Source organism: Arachis stenosperma, chromosome 7 (genome assembly GCF_014773155.1).
Source record: "Arachis stenosperma cultivar V10309 chromosome 7, arast.V10309.gnm1.PFL2, whole genome shotgun sequence".
NCBI lineage: Eukaryota > Viridiplantae > Streptophyta > Magnoliopsida > Fabales > Fabaceae > Arachis > Arachis stenosperma.
In genome coordinates, this window is record NC_080383.1 from 17,434,507 (window position 1) to 17,459,346 (window position 24,840).

Consider the following 24,840-nt stretch of genomic DNA (forward strand, 5'->3'; position numbering starts at 1 on the left):
ATTCAACGGCAAATAAGTTACACTTTAGTTCTGTGGAACACAACTTACACTTTAGAATCGCTAGTCCTAATTTTAAATGAAAGATATCTTATAAATATACCATAATATTTTTTAAAATTATTAATCAAGATATATAAGATAAAAAAATTAATTTTAATTAAAATAAAATCAATTCAATTATTTCATTCAAATCAAATAATTAATATAATTAATTAATAATAGTTAATATAGTCAAAATAAATATTAAATAATTTATATTTATCTTAATCAAATTAAATAAATAAATAATTATAATAATTTTAAAATTATTAATTAAAATATATAAAATAAAAAACAATTTAAATTAAAATAAAATTTATTTATTTATTTCAATTCAATCAAATAATTAATATAATTGATTAGTTATAATTAATATGGTTAAATAAAATATTAAATAATTTGATATTTATCTCAATTAAATTAAATAAAGAGTAAAGTAACAAATAAATCCCTAAAAATTTATACTTCGAACATATTAGTTCCTAAAAAAAATATCAATAAAGTCCTCGAAAATAGTAGGTATGGATATATTGCCTTCAAATTAGCTATTATGATTAGAATAAAAGATCTTAATTTAAATCAACTTGTCAACGTTTGTTATCTTAAAAGACTTTATCGATACTTTTTTTTTCTTTAGAAGCTAATTTATCTAAAATATAAATTCTTATTTTTTTAGAAATTTATTTGTCACTTTACTCTTAAATAAATAATTAATTAATTAATATATTTAAAATAAATAAAATAATATAAATCCAAAAGTACTTTTTAAAAAATATACTACATCCAATATACTATTAATTTGAAAAAATTTAATTTTAATAATATATAACAGACTAATAATTTCTAGTTGAATTTCTGTTTTTTTTTTCCTCACACAACACATAATCATAACCATAACCTTCTCGTGCACTCCATCACGTGCACAAGAGACACGCGTCCAAATTCTACTGGTTTAACAGTCACATCAACCCTTCCTCTTCACGTACACTTAACTGCTCCTATTAACGCGTTCCTCAAGAAACCGCGTGAAAAAACGACTCGCCGATATAAATTCACGCCGTTACGCTCCGCAAATTTCCTTCAGACTTCAGAGCGCGCCAGAAAAAAAAAAAAGGAGAGAGTTGAGATTTCGCTTCTCACTCTCACCACTGCGCTGAGTCGAAGGAAAAACTAGGAACACTACGCCGCCATGGAGGATGAGGTTCGCAAGATCTTCAACAAGTTTGACAAAAATGGCGACGGCAAGATCTCTTGCTCTGAGCTGAAGGAGATGCTGTTGGCACTAGGATCCAAAACGAGTTCCGACGAGGTTCGCCGCATGATGGAGGAGATCGACCAGAACGGCGATGGTTACATCGACATCAAGGAGTTCGCCGATTTCCACTGCACCGGCACCGTGGCCGACGAATCCAAGGAGCTTAGGGACGCCTTTGACCTCTACGATCTCGACAAGAATGGTCTCATCTCCGCCGCGGAGCTCCACGCCGTACTCAAGCGCCTCGGCGAGAAGTGCTCCCTCTCTGACTGCCGCCGCATGATCAAGAACGTTGATGCTGACGGCGACGGCAACGTCAACTTCGAGGAGTTCAAGAAGATGATGGCTCGCTCCTGAAAATTCGGAACCAAACCGTTACAAATCGGAATCCATTGAAAAAGACGGTGCGTCTTCACATCCAGAAACTCTCGTTTTTTTTAGGTACCTAACGTAACAAGTTGTAAATATAGTTGTTAGTAACTGTTCTCTATATACTTCACTCGTTCTACGGTTGATTTTAGGTGTTAGGTTATGACTTGATGATGAAGAAGAAGCATTAGTAGTGTTTTTAGGAGTTAGTTGATTTCCTAGTTAAATGCTGAAATAACCTGTTTCCTTTGCGTAGAACCTGTGATTGCTTTATTTCTTATCAAGTCTCATGCACTTTCATATTTTCTTTTATTTTACTTTTTTATTTTTCATTTCCCAAAAGTTTGATATCGTAATCTCTGCACATTGTTGTGGAAGATGATTACTCTTAGTTTGGGAGTTAATTTCAGATTCGCAAATGTCAGAAATTTCGATTTAATTATGATATAATATCTGTTTATTTCGATTATTTGTGATGGTGGCTGGAGATATATGAATGATTGGTTGGTGTTCTGTTCACGTTATCAATCGGCCATAATTTTGGAATAACATGGAGATCGAATCAAGATCTTTTTAATTTGAAATTTTTATGAGTTTTAATTTGAGCTAATTACAATAGAACGTTATCTTTTAAAATCAAAGTAGAACAACTAACATAGTATTAATGAAATTATTTATAGTGTTGATTTCTAATTTTTTCCCTGGTTGTGGATCACATGTTTATTCTAATGATTTGAGTATAATTTGTATAATTTCTTTCCAGCTACAGTAGTGTATTAGTTAAATAAATGAAAACATAAATGCAGTATATAAATTATTATAAAATAAAAAAATTGGGAGGAATGGAAACAGAAAACGCGTGAAGCAGTTATGGTGTGTGAAAAAGAGGATGGTGGCGTGATGTGAAGGGAGTGGTGTATGTGTGTGTGGTGCTGAGCTCAACGCGATTTATTGACTGAATAATGAAATGTGAGTAGGGTTGGTTGGTTGCGACTTGCGCCGTTGAGGAGTCAAATGGCTCAAAAAAATAATTATTTAATCATTAATTAATACCCGCCCTTTTCCGCCAACTAAGGTCTACCGGTGCCATAGAATGGGTTTAGGGTGGTAGACTTCTAACCTTCTAGGTCCTTTTCGTCACCCTAAATTTCGTAGTCTCCCACTTTCAATATTTTAAATTTTCTAAATTTAAATGGAAATTCACAAGTCCAAAGCCTACCTTTGCTTTTTTCAGTTTTAGGTTTTAAGATTTTGTGCAGGAACGCATATACTGTATTTGCCTTAGAATGGTTAGATAGTGTTTTGTTAGTAAAATAAAATTGAAAAAGATCAGTGACAAAATGTTTAATTTGTCTATATTGTAAAACAAAGTCAAATGAATTTTAAAGTGAGAATCGTAATTTATATAATGAAGCGAGAGATTTTATCTTTAGATCAATGGTGCAGAAATGTATTTTATCTTTAGCTTTTTTAATCTAATTATTAAATTTTATTAATTTACCTTTTAAAATGATATTGTATGTCACTTCAAAAAGTTTTTTTTACTGAATGCCAACTATGTCATCTTTTTTTCGTTAATACCTAAATAATCTCTTACCAGTAATGCAATATGGTACCTATAATAAGAGAAGGGCTATCAGAGGGAAAAGGATTGGGGACAGTGGTGGAGCTTAGTTCAGATAAGGGGGGGTCATGGCCCCCAAACTTTTTATAAAAAAATTAGTAATACTTTACTATGACTTAAAGTAACCAATAAGTTCAATAAGCAACACTTTCTCTACCTTTAAGTTCAAATATAAAAAATTAGATATTTTTATTTATTTAATTTAATATTATTTTATATTTTACTATTTATTTAATTTAATTTTTTATATGATAAAAAATAATAGAATATTTAATAAGTATTAATATTATTGTATTTGTATAAATTGATAAAAAAATTCAATAAATATTATAAATTTTAATATTTGTTCTTCTAACTTCTTCTTTACATATTTTATAGGATATATATTCCAATTTTTATATAAAATAATAATAAAAATTCAAAGAATTGATGATTTTTTAAGAGGAAGGCTAATATTTAAGAAGGAGAACATATAACTTTTATAATATCAACACCTGTAGATAGTTCTTCTACTTTAATGAATCACGAAGAAAGTAAAATACAACCTTCAAAAGTTTAAAAGTTATATCTGATGAGTTTGACCTTAATTTTTTGGAACGAGACATTGAAAAACGGCTTTAAATTTGGTAATATTATCCAAATCAGAAAAATGAAATTAGACGAGCTTATTTTAAATGGCGTTTATATCAAAAGCTTTTTGACAATTATTTTCTATCATGGTCCCTCCAAAATTTTGTTTCAAGTTCCGCCACTGATTGGGGAGAAAAAAAAAGAAAAAGAATTTGAGAACATGTAGTACGAATAATGTGGTTCAATTATAATTTGAGGAACAGCATTGTCTAATATTTACGATTCGCCAACGCCCCTAACTTTATTTTAGAATATGAGTATTCTAGAATATGTGCCAAAGAGCTGCAATAGGATTATTATGGCTCATTCATAGTAAATTCGAGCACGTTGAAAGTAACACTCACAATGGAAGCTGCTATAATCTTTGGTGGTAAATGACTGGAAATGACTGGGATCTCAAACTTATAACATGTTTTCTTTTTTCAACAAAAATACATTTATCCTAACTTTTTATTTGTTCCACTTATTTTTGCTTTTTCTACTTAATTATCAAATTGATTTTTTAGAACCTCTTCTTTTCTTGAATCCAATTTTTAGTATTATTTATAGAAATATTGTAGAACAGTTTTTTAATAAAAGTATGTCTTTCTTTTGAAAAAAGTTTTTCGAGTTTCAAATCTCAACTTAAACGTCTCATCTTTTAAGGTGAGGCAACTTTTTATTTTACTTATTTTTCTTATAAAATCTGAACTCATGACAATAACTTCTATTAATCGAATGTTACTACCTCGATTTATGAGTTTAGAAGTTAAATTTTTTTAATCAAAATTTATATATTGTGATTCTAGGATCAAGAGCCGACATTTTCATTTTTTGAATGTCGAAATTTCTTAAATTTCTTTTATTTGGTTTTATGAACTTCCCGTGGTGAGTACCCCAACTCGTAGCTTATAAGCTCGAGTGTTTGAGAATAAAGAAATTATGCTTGAAATAGTACCTCCATTATGAAAATATTGGGTTTAAAATAAAGAAATTATTTCTCTTAAAACTATTGCATAATAATTTTTTTTATTTAAGTGTAATCTATTTAAAGAAATTTTTTTCCGATTTAAAGCAATTGTTTGAAGAATTAAATGATGGATTTTTCTAATTTAGATTAGTTGATTCATGATTTTTTTTTCAATAAATAATTATTCAAATATTATTTCTTTATATCTACTACAAATTTTTATATTATTTTTTAAATAATAATATGCTCTAAAATATTTTGTGAAAATTTAAATAAAATAAATTATACCTTTATGTGTTTAAGTATGGATGTGATTTGGTTTTAAAGAGTTTAATTAGAATTTTTAGCATGAAAACGAGTTTTTATCTTCGAATTTTGCAAATTTCGATATCTAGTTGTCAAGTTGTATTTTTTGTGATAAATTTGTAAAAACTTTTTTTTTTCGATTTTTTGTTTCACACTTTTTATGTTGTTATTAAGTCTCCAAATTATTGACCATTTAATTAGTTTAGCAATTATAAGTCTTTGAAGTGTATAATAATATGATCACAAAACTTTTCCATCTTTTTTGTAGAACTTTTGTATTATGTATTTTAATGCTTGTCTTTTGTGACCATACATTTTTTGCTCTTTTTTCTATATTGTTTATAAGTATTTTTGCTCTTTCAAAGTTATGAATTACCTAAACAAAATTATAGAGAGTAGGTTGGAGACACGATGTTGTCTCATCTTCTTATTTGGAGGTCGTAAGATCTCGAGTTCGTCATTCTTAATGGTGCGGGTATTCTTACAAGAACTCCGACGCTCAAATTAGCATGGGTCACAAAAAGAACTAAGTTAGAAATCGTACCTTAGTAAACATATTTAGAATATTGCATATATTACGAGGTTGTGATGTTACAAGTTTTTTTTTGTAAGTTGCTCTTTTTATGAGTTATTTTTATCATAAGATGCTTGATGTCTTATTGTGGTCTCTCTTTATAGGATGTTCTTAGGTCTATATATAATCAATATTGTAATATTTTTTTAATAGTAGAATGATAGTTAAATTACAATATAATAATTATCTTCATAAAATTGAATTATTAAACATTAAAATGAATTATGAGGAATTAGCGTCTTCTTTGTAATATATCTTTTGAAATTCAAAAAAATATTTAATCATTAGACTATTTTTTAAATTTTTTTATACTCCTAAATCTAATTTTTAGTATTAGACTTATAAAAATATTTTTTAATAATACCTATAATAAGAAAAGGCTATCAGAAGGAAAAGGATTGAGGAGAAAAAAAAATATTTGAGAACATGTAGTACGAATAATGTGGTTCAATTATAATTTGAGGAACATAGTTTTTGTATCACGTTGGAAGGAATTGGTTGGTATAGAACAGCATTGTCTAATATTTATTATTCGCGAACGCCCCTAACTTATAGTTTACCATATGAGTACTCTAGAATATGTGCCAAAGAGCTGCAATAGGATTATTATAGCTCATTCATAGTAAATTCATAGTAAATTCGAGCACATTTGAAAGTAACACTCACAATTTGAAGCTGCAATAATGTTTGGTGGTGAATAACTGGAAACAGGAGCGGAGCTATATACAACGACTAAATTTTAATTTTTTATATGTAAATTATATGTAAATTTCAATTTAATTTTTTTTAAAAATTTATTTTAATATTATTTTATTGTGTAAATATTTTTAGTTCCTTCTAATATTTTTTCTAATTCCACCTTTGAAAACGACTGCGATCTCAAACTTATAACATGTTTTTCTTTTCTCAACAAAAATACATTTATCTCAACTGCTCCTTTTATTTGTTCCACTTATTTTCACTTTTTCTGTAAATATTCCTTTAAAAAAAAGTTGTGTTAGATTTAGTGCCAAAGCCATGTTAAAAGGAAGGGGACAATAATTCTCCTAAAATAAATAATTTGTATGTATAAATTTTTAATTTTTTAGTTTAATTTTTTTAATTTTTATTTTTTTTTAATTTATATTTTTTTATGTTAGTCCCTTTTAAAAAAAATTTTAACTCCGTTCCTAGTTAGATTTATGAGTGTTTTTTTGTTATGTAGAAGTTTATTAGTGTATATTATCTAATTTGAAAGATGATTGCCATTATCTTTCTTAAATAAAAAAAAAGGGAAAAAATCAAGAAAAATTTTACGGACGTTGACGTAAGTCTTTGTTTTTTAATGTTTATGAAACCTTTAACATATATAAATATATAATTATAGTCGGATGGTGATGTAAGGCGCTAAGTATATCAATCAAAATTTATCAGTATCAATTATAGGTGAAGCATGAGTAGGATCCTTTCCGTTTTTAATAGGGTGTTTATGGATCGAATTTGATTTGTATATTTGTGGTATTTTTTTGAATTTGATTTAAAAATTGTGAATATAGATATGATCTGTAAGACTATTGGATCAAATAGGATCGGATCTTATCCACATACTAATAGGATTGAATTATAAATTTTGTGTAAGTATCTGTATATCCGCATATCTATAAAAATAAATAAATAAATAAATAAATAAATAAATAAATATTTTTTTATGTTTTATTTCAACTAATAATTATCATATACGTTGTATTATTTTAATTTATTATCTAAGAAAAATATGTTTAATATTATTTTAAGAGTAAATATATTTAAAAGAATAGAAAAATAGTTTTATTAATATTTTTTAATAAAAATAAGTTTTTAAAAATATTTTTGTATTTTGCAAATATATCCGATATCCGATCCGATCCGATCCACAAAATGTACGAATTGGATAGGATCCAAATTTAAAAACTGCGGATATTAGATCCGATCCGATCCGCGTTCACCCCTAATTATTAAAGAACAATGGCACCAGCCCCAAAAGCTGAGTAAAAATCGAAATATGCAATAATATCTATCTATCTGCTTTTCTTTTTATACTACTTGATATTTATGTATCTACTTTTTCTACCTACTTGCTTCATTCGATTTTTGTAATCTCGATATCAAGATTTTAAGTATCGAAAAGCAGATACGATTTCTCTGAAAAAAGAGTGGACTGAATTACTTAATTATAGTGTCAAAAAAATTGTATGTCAAAATTACTAGTGATAGAATAACAAAAAAATAAATAATTTAAATAAAGAAGACAATGAGAGTGTAAAATATTGACTAAAACAAAACAATAACAAAATTCAAAGAAAATAAATGACAATTAATCAAATAAGCAAAAGGAAACAAATTAAAAATGGACTTTTAATATTCACATACATTTGTATTCCATGTTCTTCCGTTGTGTCATAAAAACTTGAAATTTTATGAGTTTTTATGATGATCTAGTGTTTTCAATTAAAGTCTCCCAACTCATTTGAATTTCTACCATTTATAAACCATGGAGATAGACTTGCCATGGAGTATATTATCTACTATCTTACTTTCTCTTTTTTTTAGCCATGACCTAGCCTTGACCATGAAGAATCCTAATCTCTAAGTTTTGACACCCACATCTTTTTTGGTCTTCAAATCTCACGTTTCTTCTTCAGCTTATTCCTCAAAATTTCGTACCCATGTTCTCCACTCAGTCTTGATAGTCTAGTAGCAAGCCTTGATGCTCAAGGAAAGGAAATAACTACCTTTAGACTCTGACGCTCTTTGTACCATCTTTTTCTTTTTACTTCGATTTACCCATTTCTACTTTTGTAGTTGAAACATTTTTTCTATAATCAAAACCATTAGCAGTCGAAATGTCCTCTCGTCGAAAAAAAATCATTCTTTGTCCCAACACTACTATACATATGTGTAAAAATGACTATGGTAGATAATTAATTTTTTGTTTCCAGCAATTAAATTAAAAACTTTTCAATTCCATAAAAGAAACAAATAATCAACCAACATCCCTATCAAATAGAATAACTATATCACTATGTGTAAATATCACTATTCTCTTAATTATGTATGTATATGTATCTCATATAACTATACAGAATTTATATAATGGCACATTTTAAAAGTATATGTACTTTATTTCTTTTTTTTTTTTTTGAAAGTAAGAGCTCAACACTCAAGTGGAGCAGAATTACATTAAGACAATAACAATATAGCTAACACAACTCCTTTATCATCTCCGGCATAGCCATCAACAACATGAGTTATTTACAACCCCACTCTATAGCACAAGAGAATGATTGCTCCACACAGTCGCCAAATCATGTTATCTTGCTACGAAATATGGTATCATTTCGGCGTAACCAAATAATCCATATAACTGAGAAGAATCCAAGTAGCCAATACTTGCGCCTCTCTTTTCCCATCGGCATCCATCTCCAACTCTCGAAAAACTCTTTCAAGGTACCAGGAACAACCCACGTCTGTCCAAACGCTGAGATCCAAGCACACCACACATGCCAAGAGTACTCACAAGTAATAAATAAATGTTGTATATTTTCAATATCTTTCTTACACAGCACACACAAGATATCATTCTGTTGTAGGATTTCCAGCCTACTCAGCCAGTCCTTTGTATTAACCCGCCCTACCAATACAAACCAAGCAAATAACTCCACTCGAGGCAGAACTAGGCCTTTCCATATCTCCTTTGTGAACTTGTATGTTAGAAGCTCATCCTCCAAAGTCTCTTCCTACAAAACCTTTACAAATGAATTAGTAGAATGAATGCCTTCCTTATCAAATTTCCACACCACTCTATCTTGCACATCTGCTATTAGTCTAACAGATTGCAAGACATGAAGCAGTTGGTTTAGTGTATCTGTCTCCCATTGTCGTAGTTCTCTTCTCCATTGGAAGTGCCAAACCCACTCTATCCCATCCCAGAATCCACACTCCCCAATTACTGATCCTTTTTTGTTTGAAATTAAGAAGAGTCTCGGAAAGGAGTCTTTCAGCTTTTCCACTTGCAGCCATGTATCCTCCCAAAATCTGGTGGATCTTCCATCTCCTACTTCTATAGCAAGGCCATCAATCATCTTCTGCCACATGTTGCTCCCTTATTTGCACTTGACATATGTCTCTCTATGGACCGCCTCTCTTTGGCAATGCCTGGGTTGACAGCAAGTGACTTGAGTTTGAGCTATTGGATGAGCATACAATCTTCTTCCATAGAGGGCAGTTCTCCTTAGAGAATCGCCACCACCATTTAAACAGTAAGGCTGTATTCCTGATCACCGCATCACCCACCCGTAGTCCTCCTAGCTTCTTTGGTGCTTGGATCAGCTCCCACTTCACAACGGCCATACCGGGTCGACCATCATCCTTCCCCCAAAAGAACCTCCTCTGCAAGGATATAATTCTTCGTGCAACCGCATTAGGCATCTTGTACAAACTCAGATAATAGATAGGTAGGCTGTTAATTACCGACTTAATAAGTACCAGTTTACCAGCCTTACTAAGGACCTTTGCATTCCATAAGTTGAGTTTCTCTTCCACCTTATCTAGAACATGCTTCCAAGTTTTTACCAACCGCGGATTTGCTCCTAGGCTAATGCCAAGGTACCTCACCGGAAGAGCTGCCTCTTGACAACCTAATAGCTGACACATCCGATTAGCCCACTCCGAGCTACAGTTCACTGGTATCAAGTTAGACTTCTCAAAGTTAATGCTCAAACCAGACATCATTTCGAAGCACCTCAGAAGCCTCTGATAGTTCCTCAGTGTCTCCTCCTCCGGTGGACAAAATAATATAGTGTCATCAGCAAATTGTAGGTGTGATAACTCTATATTATCTCTACCGACTAAGAGTGGAGATATCCAACCATTTCTAACTGCCTCTCTAATCATCCTATTGAGTACGTTCACCACAAGAACAAACAAAAACGGCGATAAAGGGTCGACTTGACGTAGTCCTCTCTCCATTTTGAATGGTTTCGATGGTGACCCATTAACCATAATAGAATGGTAAGGTATTGAAAATTGGATTGCGATACGAGATGATTGGAATTTTATGTACCTACTGTGCTCATTTAGGACATGATTCCAAACACTGTTCTAAATTCATGGAGGATTCATCAACGGGCACTATTAAACAGGATCGTATTGGCGAGTGGGTCAAAACAGATCAAGTGGGTAAGATGATCGAATGTGGAGTAATTGGTGATAACTCCAGCTTTAATAACTCAAACTCAAGCACTCCCTAATCGAGAAAAAAGCCAACCCCAAACTGGTACTCTATGGAGACATCTGGAGGTAATAAGGAGGATGATAATTTTTCGGAAGTGGTTTGGCTGTCAATTAAGAAGACTAGTGAGGTATTAGTCCTATAAGATATTACTAGTACTATGAACACTGATGGATCTTTTCCATAGAACTTACCTGATGAAGGAATGACCAACAGGGGTTCTAAGTGGAAACAACTTTCTAGACAAGGGACTGATTCAAGTAAGTTGTTTAGAGGAATAAAAAGAAGAAATCAAGGGAAGGAAAATAAAAATGAGGCTAAGAATATCTGTATGGTGGTGCGAAATTTACAACCACAAACTAACCGGCAAGTGCACCGGGTAGTACCAAGTAGTACCTCAGGTGAATAAGGGTCGATCCCACGAGGATTGATGGACTAAGTAACAATGGTTGATTAATTTACTTAGTTAGACAAACAGAAAATGGTGTTTAAGAGTTCAAAAAGCATTAAACAAGAAACTCAGAATATCAGAAGATAGGGAATAAATAAGTTGGGAATAAAATATGGAGAAAGCAGTTAAGGCTTCAGAGTTATCTATTTTTCGGATTGACTTTTCTTATTAATTTATTTTAATCATGCAAGATTTAATTCATGGCAAACTATATATGACTAAACCCTAATTCCTTAGACCTTTTTAATCTCCTCTAACTCTCATCAACTGCTAATTCATTGGTCAATTAATTCCAATTAGAGGGTGAAATTTAATTCTAGTTATTATGCCACAAAAGTCCTAATTATCCAAAGATAAGATGATTATATGTCACGTATCCCGTTAAATCCAGATAATTAGAATTTAAGAGAAATTGTTTTCAAGCTGTTGTTCAAGTAAAGAGCTTTTCCAAGTTATACAAGAACTCAATGAGAAAGAGGGTCATACTTCTGTTCCACCCAATTTCATAAAAAAAAAGAACGAAAATAATTCTTGAAATATAAACCAGTACATAAATTAAAATAGAAAAAAAAACAAGGAATAGAATCAATCCATACAATAGACAGAGCTCCTAACCTTAACAGTGGAGGTTTAGTTGCTCATGGAAAAGAGTGAAAACTAGGATTCTTGTAAAGTGTAAATTTTTGGGATGAGATGGAATAATCCTCAGAAGAAAAGTTTCTTCTTTTTATATCTAATCCTGATTAATTTAAAATCTATTTTCTAAAATTAAAATAATATATTTTCCTATTTTAAAATAAAATTTAAATTTAAATCAGAATTAATTAACAATTCGTGCGAGCCTTGTAAGCGTGGGGACCACTTAGCTTCACTAGGATCCACGCCTAACTTGGAAAATCTCAACTTAGGCGCAGCCTTAGTAGCGTTGATGGAGAAAAAGTATAGACTATTATATATTGTTGGAAAGCTCTGGAAGTTAGCTTTCCAACGCCACTGAAGACACGTCCATTGGACCTCTGTAGCTTGAGATATTTAGGTTTGAGTGCAGAGAGGTCAGGGTTGACAGCATCATTCGTCTTCTTCTCTTTCTCTGCGGAAACTCCATCGAATCCAGTCGAATACTACCTAAAATAAACATAATTACACATGACTCAAAGTAGCATCTATAGTGGCTAAAAGATAATTAATTCTTGATTAAACTCAACAAATTGAATGCAATTTCACTAGGAAAATATAGGAAAGATGCTCACGCATCATATGGTTGATGATATGATTGCTGAAACGAGGATGGAGGGTGCCAGCCGTTCAATGGTACCCGAAGAGATATGAAGCTCATTACATAAAATTGTCGTGGTTTGGAGAGACCCCTGACAATCCACAATCTTAAAGGGATGTCACAATCCCACTCTCAAGAGATGGCTTTTCTATGCGAAACTAAAAACCAATCTCGACAAATGGAAATGAAGTTGAGGTCATGTGGTTTTACAAATTGAAATATTATTGATCTAGTGGGTAGCGCCGGAGGCTTGGCACTAGCTTGGAGGGATAATGTGGTAGTGCAAATAATTGATAGTTCAGATTTTTTCATCATAGCTTTAGTGAAAGATACATCCGTTAATGTGGAATGGAATCTCGTTGGTATTCATTTCAGCAGCCATGAACAGATCCGTTCAACACAATTTCTAGAGGTGTCAGCAATCTTACAGCAGCAACAAGGTAACTCGTGTATTTTGGGAGACTTTAATGCTATTGTTGATCAAAGTGAAAAAAGTTGAGGTAGTCTTAAATCACAGTCTTTTATAGTAGATTGTAATTATTTTATTGGTGATAATGCTTTACTTGATTTGGAAATGATTGGTAGACCTTTCACTTGGAGTAATAGGTAGAGAGCAGGAGAATTGATTCAACAATGATTGGATAGAATCTTAGTGGGAGAAACATGACTGCAACTGTTCCCTAATTCAACGGTTCTTATATTATCCAATATGGGTTCAGACCATGCCCCTCTCCTTTTTGACACTAATCCACAAATTAAACATTCAAAAAGAAGATTTAAATTCCAAGACCCGATGGTGTGAGGAAGATTCAGTCCAAATTTTGATTAGTGAGGTTTGGAACATAGAAATTGAAGGCTCCCCCATGTTTCGACTAGCTCAAAGCTTAAACTCGTTTGACATCGGTTGGTCATATGGAAGAGGAGTAGTCTTTCAAACTCTAAAAAATAGATTGATGAAATTATAGGGCATCTAGAAGAAATGAGAGCATCAGGTTTAATGGGAGGTCCTGAAATCATGGAACTTGAGCAAAAATTAGAGAGGGCCTACTCAAATAAAGAGCTCTATTGGAAGAATAAATATAGAATTAAATGGCTAAAAGAAAGAGACAAAAACACTAGCTTCTTCCATCGAAAATTTAAGGCTAGATTTAGGAGGAACAATATTTGGGAACTCAAGGCTGAGAGTAGAGAATGAGCTACTTCTAATGCAGCCATTGCAGGGGTGGTAGAGGAGTATTTCAAGGGCATCTTTACTTCCACTAATCAGGCGGATCATGGGCCTTTTTTCTTAGACTTTGAGCCTAAGGTTACAGCTAGCATGAACCGTAGGTTACAACGTCCGGTCTATTTTGAGGAAGTAAAGAAAGCACCTTTAGTGTACACTCGCAGAGTGCTCAAGGGGAAGATGGGATAATAGCTAAAGTCTTCCAATTTTATTGAGATACTGTGGGCGATGATGTATTCAAGGCAGTTAGAAATTTTTTTCGAGGAGGACGTATTTTAAGGAGTTTCAACCACACTAACATCTGCCTCATTCCTAAGATTCCTGATGCTTGTGACATGTCTCAGGTACGACCCATTAGTTTATCCTCTGTATTCTACAAAATTATCTCTAACATATTGGTTCATAGATTACAAAGGTGTATGAATAAACTTATTAGCCCTAATCAGAGCGCATTCCTAAAGGGAAAACTCATTTCAGATAATATCCTGATAGCACATGAGTGTATGTACTACCTCAAACAGAAAAAGAGAGGTTTAAAGTATGAGATGACCCTTAACCTTGATATGAGTAAAGTATATGATAGGGTTGAATGGCAGTTTTTATGGTTTATCATGAAGAAGATGGGATTTGATTCTACGTGGATAGGTTGGATTCATGAATCGGTAACGACGATTTTTTACTCTGTGGTTGTGGAAGGCCAATCATATGATTTTTTTAAAACCAAATAGAGGTATCCATCAGGGTGACCCTCTATCTCCTTTTCTTTTTCTTTTTTGTGCAGAAAGCCTCTCCTTCTTGCTACACAAAGCAAAGCAAAATCGGCACATTCATGGGATCTAGATTACAAGAAGATGTCCTAAGGTTAATCATTTACTTTTTGAAGATGATTCTATATTATTCTGTAAGGTATCAAAAGACAATTGTGGGAGGATCTTAGATTTATTAGGGGACTTTGAAAGCTTCAGTGACCAAAAAGTTAACCTTAATAAATCTGCAATCTTCTTCAGCAATAATACTCCTCATGAGATACACACATCACTTGCTATTACCATGATTATTTCACACATTGAAACTCAAGACAAGTATTTCGGACTGCCTTCTTTAGTAAATAAATCGAAAAAGGCCATCTTTTATACTGTCAAAGAAAGAGTTATCAAAAAGGTCCAAGACTGGAAACGATGTTTTTTATATAATGGAGGAAGACAAGTATTACTAAGGGCGGTAGGAGAAGCAATCCCGATATATACCTTGTCTTGTTTCAAACTTCCAAATAATCTAATCAAGGAAATCCATGGCATTCTTAATCAATTTTGGTGGGGTCAACAAGCTGTGGAACGTTGTATGGTTTGGATTAGTTGGGATACAATGATAAGGGATAAGAAAGAAGGAGGGTTTAGCTTTAAAGACCTACGTGCACAAAATTTGGCTCTCCTAGGTAAACAATGTTGGAGAATTGCCACTAATCCTGATTATTTATTATCTAGAATCTTAAAAGAAAAATATTTCAAATATAAGTATATTATAGATACAGAGTTGTGGTCCTTACCTTCTTGGGGATGGAGGAGTATCCTTGCAGGTAGAAGTGTCGTTGAAAAGGGGTTAAACTAGAGAGTTAGTTCTGAAACAGCAATCAGAATCTTTAGAGATCCATGGCTCCTACCTCCGTATCCATTCTCAGTACCAGCTCTTACAAGTCAGTCCCAAGTTGGACATTCAATCTTCTTAGTTCGTGATATGTTCTCTGCACATAAGTAATGGAATCAGTACCTAATTAATTCAATATTCTCTCAAGATGTTGCCTAGAGAATTCTATCTACAGTACCAAGAGAAGGGGAGGATGAAATTCAATGGACATTCAACAGATCCAAGATGGCAAGATATATGATGTAGTTTCAGGATATAAGAGTTGCTTACCTTTTCTACCATATTTCACTAGAATTTTGTCTAAATATCATGCAACAACCGAAAATTGGAAATTTTTTTTTGGAGTCTGACAGCCCCACACAAGATTCAGGTATTCGGGTGGAAGTCCCTCCATGGAAAACCCCCCGTCATGCAGCTCATAAATCAGCAATTCCTAAGTACTTCACCAACTTGTTCTATTTGCAATGCTGAACCAGAATCCTTGTTACATTGCATCTTCAACTGCGTCTCCTTTTTCAGTTGATGGAGACTCCAAATTATTGCCTGGGGTTATCGATCTGTGAGTAAGAACTCGGCCCGTTTTGCTTTGATTATTGCCTGGCATATATGGAAAAAAAGGTGTAGGAGGGTGTTCGAACGCCAATCTATGAATTTTGAAGAACTTCTGGCATTGCTACCAAACAAAATTAGGAATTTATAAACTTACCCACTAAAGCCCCAACTTAATTCCAACTTTGCCTTCTTCTTAGTTTCATTCTTTTTACAGTGTCTCGCTAATGTTTAAATGAAGAATCGGAGAATCCCACTTTTTTTTTGTGTAGTCCTAAATTTTAGATAAAATATTTTTTTTAATTAAAATAAAATAACCTACTATCTTTGAAGGAAAAAAAAAACTAAGTCTTGCTTTTTCTCGACGTCTTACAGTAGATGTGAGAATGATACGCTTGGAGAAAACTATGTTATAGCAAATAAGTTTGGTGAAAAAAAATCCAGCATAATGTTTGACTATTAGAGTTTGATTAACTCCGTTTAGGACTAAAACATTATTATTTTATTTTTCAAAGACTATTTTTTTGGTGTCCTCATTTGTGGAGTGCTAGAATACATATCTTAATGGCTATTGGCTAAAGTATAGTTTTACCCAAAAATATATTTAACACTGTCTTATTGTTGTGCCTTTTCCCTTACTTTGCTTGGCCGTTAACTTGTGCTCTATATAAATTACATCCTACTACTGGCTACTAGGAGTCAATTAAGCTCCCTCTTCCACCACATATACATTCTGTAAGGGAAGTTGAGCGAAACATTATGGGATTTGTTTCTATTATGCAACTAAAATTAATTAGCTGCAACCCTTAATGTTTACAATTCCGAGTCCGAACCAAGGCAAATACATAAAAACAGAAACAGTGCTAATTGCTAAACTGATGGTGCTTATGCTGCTTTGTAGATACATGAAAATTTTCACATTGAATTTCAATTTACTAAAAATATATAAACAACAGGCTAAGCGAATCCCCCAACCTTAAGCTACAAAAATTAATGGAGATGAGTATCACATATTTAGTCACGCTTTTTTGGTTAGTATGAATAGGCATGTAACACTCCCTCCAAACTCCTTAAAGATTCATTTTTCCTCCTTTGCTTAACAAAATATAGGAAGGTATGGTAGCACATCTTCACAGAACACAAGCAGTAGACACTCTTGGTGGTTGATAAACATGAATCCTGGTCACACTACTCGTTGCCGTTTCCCAGAGTTTTGATCATCTTTATCAGCATTCTCATCGCTACCGTGCATTATTTCGGAGGTGTCTTTGAAATCAAAAGTCCAACCAGCAAAATCGGCGTCTGAAAACAAAGTGGAAGGAGTTGATTTGTAGAATGCAAGAGGAACCTGCTTTACCCTCCGCGACATCTGCAATGAACAAAGTTGTCAGCTGAAGGCAATGAATATGTACACATTTTGTTACTTCCTCGCTTATGGCATCATTGAAAAGGAACAAGACAGAAGGTATTAATTACACCTCTGCTCCAATTATTGTTGCATATGAACCAGAACTAAAATCACCAACGTTAACCTCACTTGTTTTGGCCCTGACTGTCAAATCATTCTCAAGAGACAAAGCAAACCTGAATGCAGAAACAAAAGCATATAAGTTTATAGTAGCAAGTCAAAATTAATAAAGGAAGTAGATAATGAAAAATGGAGTGAAAGGCAACATGTAAAACTACTAGTAAAGAGTTGAGATCAAAATACTTGCCGTGAGACAGGAGGACAGTAGTGCTGAAGAATAGTATCAACTTCCCAAAGAGAACTTCCTGCTCCAAAAGAGATAGCTTCATCAAATAAAACAATCCTAGAAGACTACAAGAAAAAACGGAGTAGCTCTGCCACCACAATATGTTTGTCCATGTGTATATGCATGCTTCCAGAATTTGTGTCCAAATTTAGAACAGTATGTGTATACCAAACTCAGAAAATATAGCTAATAGGATCATTATCCATGGACCAAATATAGAGATTGGACAATAAGATGAATGAAAAAGCAAGCTTACTCATAGCATTTGACTTCTTAGGGTTAGGTTCTCCGTAGTTGAAATGGTCAATGCCTAACTTTTGGCTGGCACTGACCTTTGCGTCGTCCGAGTTTGCAGCAGTTGCTTCATCTGTTGCCTTATCCCCTTTTCCTTCATCAACTTGATCTTCCTGCTCATGCATAAGAAATTCCATGAAAGAATTACAAACTGCACCTGAATCAAAATGAGGCCAAAAGTCTATGATTTCAACATACTAATTTTGTTATCACTGCTCACTTCCCCCACCTCCCCTATTTTCATGTGATCTTCGATAACATCAATGATGATGGTGAAATTTAAAAAACAAGCTACTAAAGAAGTAGATATTAAAACAGAAGATATAGGAGCCGGTATATTTACCCAGTGCACCAAACAATTAATTGATGGATGTCTACGCAAAATATTGTGGATAAGAGCTGTAATGACCAATGCTCCTGAGGGAGGAATTGAAAGCAATAACCTACTCATTTTCTTAGCAAATGATGCAGCCAGGTAAGCTGGAAGAAGTGGTGACTTGAGGCAAGAATCAAGAAGCTGCAAAATGAAATTCAATGTTGTCACAACAGCAAGAATAGAATTTACATTTGATTCGGTTCAATACATATTCAGCAGGATATCTTTTTCAACGAGGCCTGCTTCATTTTTAGTAATTTGGTTTTGTGCATGAGATAAGCAGGGATACAATACTTCCCATAATATTCCATAATGAATACAGTATGTAAAATAAATAGTTCTTATCAGTCATAAACTCAGAAGGTATAATTTTCTCTCAATCCATTTAATTTTTATTCACCAAAGTTTGGGAAAAGGAAGTTATTTTACTTGATTCAATTCCAATCAACTGGCATCGGAACTTGCTCAAATCACTACTATTCAATTCAATTTGGGAAACACAAAAGAATATAACTTATATTTTATAATTTAACAGACCCCTAGTATGTCTTCATGTTACTGAAAACATCACTTTTGTTTCAAAAGCCCCCTTCCTTTTCACTCTCGTCTTCTCCCGATCCCATTTTTTCTTGTGAATGATAAAAGTATTTAGCTAAGTTTCACCTGGAAAAATCTTGCTCGATGTTTCGCCATGAAGATAGATGGAACTAAGAGAACATAGAGTTTTTCGTAGAAATTTGGGTATTCCAATCCATACTGGGTCATGAGTATAAACAGGCTGCTAAGAGCCATCACACTGACAACGCCACCAATGTCATATGATCTTGTTAAGAAATCACTGCATACAACAAATAGAGTCAGATTTGATATGTAGTCATCTGAATAAAAAGTCAATTTTATATAGCATAGACATTTACCACAACATGACAGGATTTGAAAGATGTGGAATAACGACTTGGTGGAGATTAACAAGAACCTGCCAATGAAAAGACATGGCTCATTAAGTTGAAAAAAAGTATGGGCTTCTTGTATCAATAAATTAATATACGGTGCAATGAAAACAAGAAAGTGAATTTTATTGATCTCATTCTTTTGTCAAAACCCATAACCATGCAGATTACCTCCTTGTACACATCAAGTGGAAGTGGCAATCTGAGAAATGAAAGCCATGCTTGGGTAAATTTTAACTTCATTTTCTTAGCAATTTTGGCTGCAGAGAGTACCTACATTCAATACAAAGTAGACAATCATAATATTCTAAATAAAATTCACAAAGGAATAAATTCATTGATATGGCAAGAAGATATGTGATACTCAATAACTAAAAAAGTAAAAACAGGGAAAGTATTTCTAAAGTCTAAACTAAGCAATGAAAATATATTTGATCCTCAACAACAAAAACAGGGGAAGTACTTTTAAACTAAGCAATGAAAATGGAAAAATAGCTTACACTATTGTCATGCTTTTCAGGCTTCACCTGCTTATCATCTGCATTCACATCTCCACAAGGCTGCTTATGTTCATTTTCTACAGACAAAAATTATATTTATGAATTTCAATTATTATATAAATTTAATAGCCTTTTAATATAACCATGGGGTGAAAAAAAAAAGGGCTATAAGTAGACAACCTGATCTGCTCCACATTTCAAGATCAGATGTATTATCTGAGTTTTCAAAAGGAGGGACACGTGATATGGTGTAATAGATATTGTGGATGACACGCTCCGTACTGCAATACAATACATTCAAATTATCAAAAGAACTAACTTGCACTAAACAAATAGCAAATAGAATTTGGTAGACATGGTCACAGATAGCAAATACTTAGGGGAGGAAGAAAGATGGTCCAAGTAAAGGCACAATTTATGACCAAAGGACATCATATCATAATTTAAACTAATTAAGTACAAATCCAGTATGATAGTGTTCCTTAATAAAGCATGGAAATGAAATGAACAGAAACTGTTTTTAGCAGTGGCAGTTATATAGGTCTTACTGACCTTGAACTCAACTGACTTGCATCCGCAACATCTGCATTTTCACTTTTATCCTCTAAACAAGGATGAGAGAATTGAGTTATCAAATGGAGAGCACACAAATAGATCAAAATTATTGTTTTTAAAAGAAGAAAACTTAACATGCAAATCTCTTGTTATGCAATTTTGCAAATGAATGGGAAGAAAAGCACCTGATTGATCTTTTCCCTCCAAAGTTGTTGCCAGCTTTTTCAGGCTAATGAGTGTAAAATAACTGCACCAAGTAAAATGACAACTTCAGCAGAATAGCCAAATCTCACAATTCACATGGGCCATGCACTCATCCCCAGAAAGAACTGTTCCAGTGACTCAAGAACAATGTAAAACAAGTGAATAGCTTTGAATCACAACAATAACTCATACCGCACATCAATATACTTGAAATACTTCGCTGTTAGTAAATCCACCAAAAATTCAACCGAACTCTCAGAATGGACCTGATAGAATTAATCAAAAGATATATAAATAAAACTTCAAATTGGTCATGAAAGTACAAGCATAAATCAAAGTATTACGGCTTGGTTTGGTAAAACTTTTCCAAGAGGTGCTTGTGCTTTTAAAAATCAAAGTATAAAAAGCACAAGCACCTCATTTTGCCCTAAGCAGGAGCTTTTCAAAGCTGACTTGTGCTTATAAAATTTTATTTATTTTCTCGCACATATTTTTCACTATTATATTGCCATTGAAATCCTCATATATTTCTAACTTCTCATCCTAACCTTCACATATTCTAACACAATCTTCATATATATTTTATTTTTCAACCTAATCTTCAAAAATTTCAACACAAATACATCTCTATCACATGTTAGGTATGAACTTCTATCTATTTATATTATTTTTTGTGCGTTGTTTTTGTATTTTTTCAGTAGATCTATGATGTTTGTTTCTTTGAAATGTGAAGAGGTTGACTTGGTTTATGAAAGCCAATCATAAAATTTTACTTGCATGAACATTATTCAAAATTATAATAACATGTATATACACATGTAAATATAGATATATAATCATAAGAGTAGTTTATTTGAGATATGTGTCCCATTTTTTGTGATCTGTAAAAGCTTTCCCAAACCAAGTCTACATAATGCAACTATCAATTATGGACTAATTCGGCTCAAATAAAAAAATCAAAAGGACTAATTCATAAAACTACAATGTTATATCGATCTCAATGCTTACAAGTCAAATTTGAGCTTTTGCTCATTAACTTACAATGCTATGGAGGAACCTATGGTATATAGCAGAATGGAACCTGCCGCCATTAGCAACCTTAACGAACTCCATTAGCGTGTCAAGCACGACCTCCTTGACAGCCTCCTGCTCCTCCTGCTGTTGCCGCGGCGAAACAAGAACCTCTAGGAGAGACTTGACGAGCTCATCGAACTTTGACCTTAGCCAGGCATTGTAGATGAAGTGTGACTGGTGCTCGGATCCTTTTGCGTCGGCGGCACGTGAGGAGGAGGAAGGGAGAGTGGGAAGGAGAGGGAGGAAGAAGGAGTGGAGAGAGAGAAGGGATTCAAGGAGATGGTGTGGTGGGGAAGAAGGGTTAACAAAATTGAGGAGAAGAGGAAGGTTGTTGATGTTTGAAGCTGAAGAGAGGAGATCATTGCCTAGGGTTTTTATCTCTGCGACGCCGTATCGACCCTTCTTGTTCTTGTTCTTCTTCGGTTTGTTTGGTGCCATGGTTGCTCACAATGGGAGCTCTCGCCTCTCGGCAGTTAGAGGTTTATTAGGGGTTTTACAATCAACGAGCTTGCAACTTTCTTTTCCCTTTTTTTTCTTTTCCCTTTTTTTGTTTCTTTTCTAAGGATTTGGTTTTGATGTGGGCTTTTAAAATGATAACACAGCCCAACTTTGGTAATTGGGACATTTTTCTCTCAGTAACTTAGATTCTGACCCTTGACCGAAAAAAAAAAAAGTTTCTGACCATTACCCATGTTGATAAAATATTCTTAGGGTAAATCATAACAAAACAGAATTTTTTTTTCATCCGAAGTAAAAATACTTACAGTTTTCTAATTTGTTTATTTTTATTAACATTTTGAATATTTTTTAATTATACTTGTCGTTAATATAGATATTTATGTGATAATTCTACGTTAAAAATAAGTTTGAAACTAAACATTAGTGTTGAGGATAAAAAAACATATAACCCAAAATGACATCGTTAAATAAAAATAATATAGCATAAAGGCAAATGAAATTTAATTTAATCATTTTTTGACCAATAGAATATAGCTATTGAAATCTTATCATTCGTAAATTTCTTAATAAATTTATAAATCTTTTTAAAAAAAAAAGTATCAGATAAATCTTCAAAAAATTAAAATGTCATGACTAATAAACTCATAAATTTTCAAAAAGAAAAAAACTAAGTAATTTGCTTTGAAAAATTGTAACGATGAATACGAATTATGATTTGTGAGTTAGCTCCCTGATCCATCTACCTTTGCGTGTTTCTGGGGGGCAAAACTCAGAAGTCAAAAAGTCTTCTCTGTTGACTTATATACGTTGACCTCAAATTGCGGTTCATCTAACATAATTGCAGATAATCTCAACATAATTGGAGATTCTCCTTCTTTATCACTCTTTCATGGCCACAACAGAAAAGACAGTGGCAGGGCAGTGGTCCAATCTACCAAAGGAATTGTTGTCACTCATAGCCAACCACCACCTCCACTCCGTCACCATCCACATCCTCCGCATCCGCGCCACCTGCACCTCATGGCGCTCCGTCATTCCTCCTCCCCTTCCTCCTCCTCCCTCTCACACCATCTTTGGTCAACGGATCTCCATCCGTTGGTCCAATTTCACGGTCACACAAACCTCAATCTTCTACCGTCTCCACTACCAACCATCTTCAATTCCATCTTCTTCTGAGAAGGGATGGATCATCATGGTCGGAAATTCCACATCCAATCCAGTTCAGCTCTTGGATCCATTCACCGACCAACCACTCTCAGAAACGGTTACACACCCATATGACTGTAAAACTCCACCAAAGCTCCTCAACCTCTGCAACTTCCGCTTGGTTGAGTTATTTGAAGCCTATGCGCTCACACAGTTCGTTACTCGTCAAGAAGGCGATTCCGGGTCCACTTCTTTCACGCCTTTTGATCTTGTTAAAGCAATATTGTTTCCGAATTCAACTTCCCAAACTTTTGATGAGTCATCACGCATGGTTTTTGCACTCTACAGCAGTGGAAGGCTGTCGGTTTCAAGAATTGATGAAGATGAGGGTTGGACTGCCCTAAACCATGGGAATTCTAGTTTTGATGATGTCATCCTCCGCAATGGGCAGCTTTATGCTGTGGACAAGTGTGGAACCATCTTCTGGGTGGATTGTTCGACCATGAAGCTGGTTCAGTTCAGTCCAATCCTTTGTGATTTTGAGGCAAAGAAGAAGAAGCGGTTGGTGGATTGTAATGGGAGCCTCTATTTGGTTGATATTGATACTGACATTGAAAAGAAAGAATATTATGATGAGAATAATAAGGCTATCAAGGTTTACAAGCTTGATATGGATCATGGGTGGCTCAATGCGGAGAACTTGGGAAACGTGGTTTTTGTGTTGGGTGCAAGCTGCAGTTTTTCTCTCAGTGTTGAAGACTACCATGGCTGCGAAGCAAATTGCATCTACTTGTACTCTCGTCACAGGGTTCGTGCTTTCAGCTTGGAAACATGTAAGTTCAAGCGTCCTAAGCTCTTTTGGCCTTGTCCATCTTTATTTGAATCCAGGTTCAATTTGTGAAGGTATGGGAAAGAGAAAAGGAAGAAAAACGATGAAGCTGGATTGTTTCTGATTTTATTTGGCTATATGTAGAGTTTTGTGCTCTTTGTTTCTAAGATTGAGGATTAGGATGACAGAATTATGTTGTTAGACCCAATGATTTAAGTACTTGAGTTCTGAAATGAAGCAGATCAAGTCTTTGACAAACAGGTAATAATAGATGAGTTCAACATTATTTGGAAACACAACAAACATGTCAGGCAAAGTATATCTCAGTAAAAACTGGAAAATTAGCAATGAACTATTGAGATTTACGTTTTCATATAAGGTGTACGAAACACACCAACAAACTATCAAGTTTCATTTAAGCAGAGAGGTTAATAGGTTAACATGCATTCCTATGAAAAATTACCTTAGCATCAACTTAATTTAAACTCATGTTACCGTACAGACAATAAATCAGTTATTAATTTGTTATATAAAATTACATATTTGATATTTTATAATTT

At 33.4% G+C, this 24,840-nt stretch overlaps 4 protein-coding genes across 4 annotated transcripts; 2 read left to right on the forward strand and 2 right to left on the reverse strand.

The window, feature by feature from the left end:
- Nucleotides 1-1,110: 1,110 nt before the first annotated feature.
- Nucleotides 1,111-2,132, forward strand: LOC130941771 (probable calcium-binding protein CML18). The gene has a single exon (XM_057870359.1). The coding sequence runs from the start codon at nucleotides 1,229-1,231 to the stop codon at nucleotides 1,649-1,651; it is 423 nt and encodes a 140-aa protein (XP_057726342.1). The 5' UTR covers nucleotides 1,111-1,228; the 3' UTR covers nucleotides 1,652-2,132.
- Nucleotides 2,133-9,069: 6,937 nt separating this feature from the next.
- Nucleotides 9,070-10,765, reverse strand: LOC130939490 (uncharacterized). Its single transcript, XM_057867591.1, has 2 exons — nucleotides 9,968-10,765; nucleotides 9,070-9,501 (listed from the first exon to the last, which is right to left on the reverse strand). The coding sequence occupies exons 1-2, from the start codon at nucleotides 10,763-10,765 to the stop codon at nucleotides 9,070-9,072; spliced, it is 1,230 nt and encodes a 409-aa protein (XP_057723574.1).
- Nucleotides 10,766-16,941: 6,176 nt separating this feature from the next.
- On the reverse strand, nucleotides 16,942-22,605 carry LOC130940941 (protein NUCLEOLAR COMPLEX ASSOCIATED 4-like). The gene is made up of 14 exons (XM_057869236.1): nucleotides 21,814-22,605; nucleotides 20,965-21,038; nucleotides 20,754-20,815; nucleotides 20,566-20,617; nucleotides 20,194-20,294; nucleotides 20,014-20,090; nucleotides 19,685-19,786; nucleotides 19,481-19,539; nucleotides 19,227-19,401; nucleotides 18,531-18,704; nucleotides 18,150-18,300; nucleotides 17,855-17,912; nucleotides 17,618-17,723; nucleotides 16,942-17,508 (listed from the first exon to the last, which is right to left on the reverse strand). The coding sequence occupies exons 1-14, from the start codon at nucleotides 22,282-22,284 to the stop codon at nucleotides 17,323-17,325; spliced, it is 1,848 nt and encodes a 615-aa protein (XP_057725219.1). The 5' UTR covers nucleotides 22,285-22,605; the 3' UTR covers nucleotides 16,942-17,322.
- Nucleotides 22,606-23,194: 589 nt separating this feature from the next.
- Nucleotides 23,195-24,352, forward strand: LOC130939491 (F-box protein At2g26160-like). The gene has a single exon (XM_057867592.1). It carries the CDS (start codon nucleotides 23,195-23,197, stop codon nucleotides 24,350-24,352), a length of 1,158 nt encoding a protein of 385 aa, XP_057723575.1.
- Nucleotides 24,353-24,840: the final 488 nt, after the last annotated feature.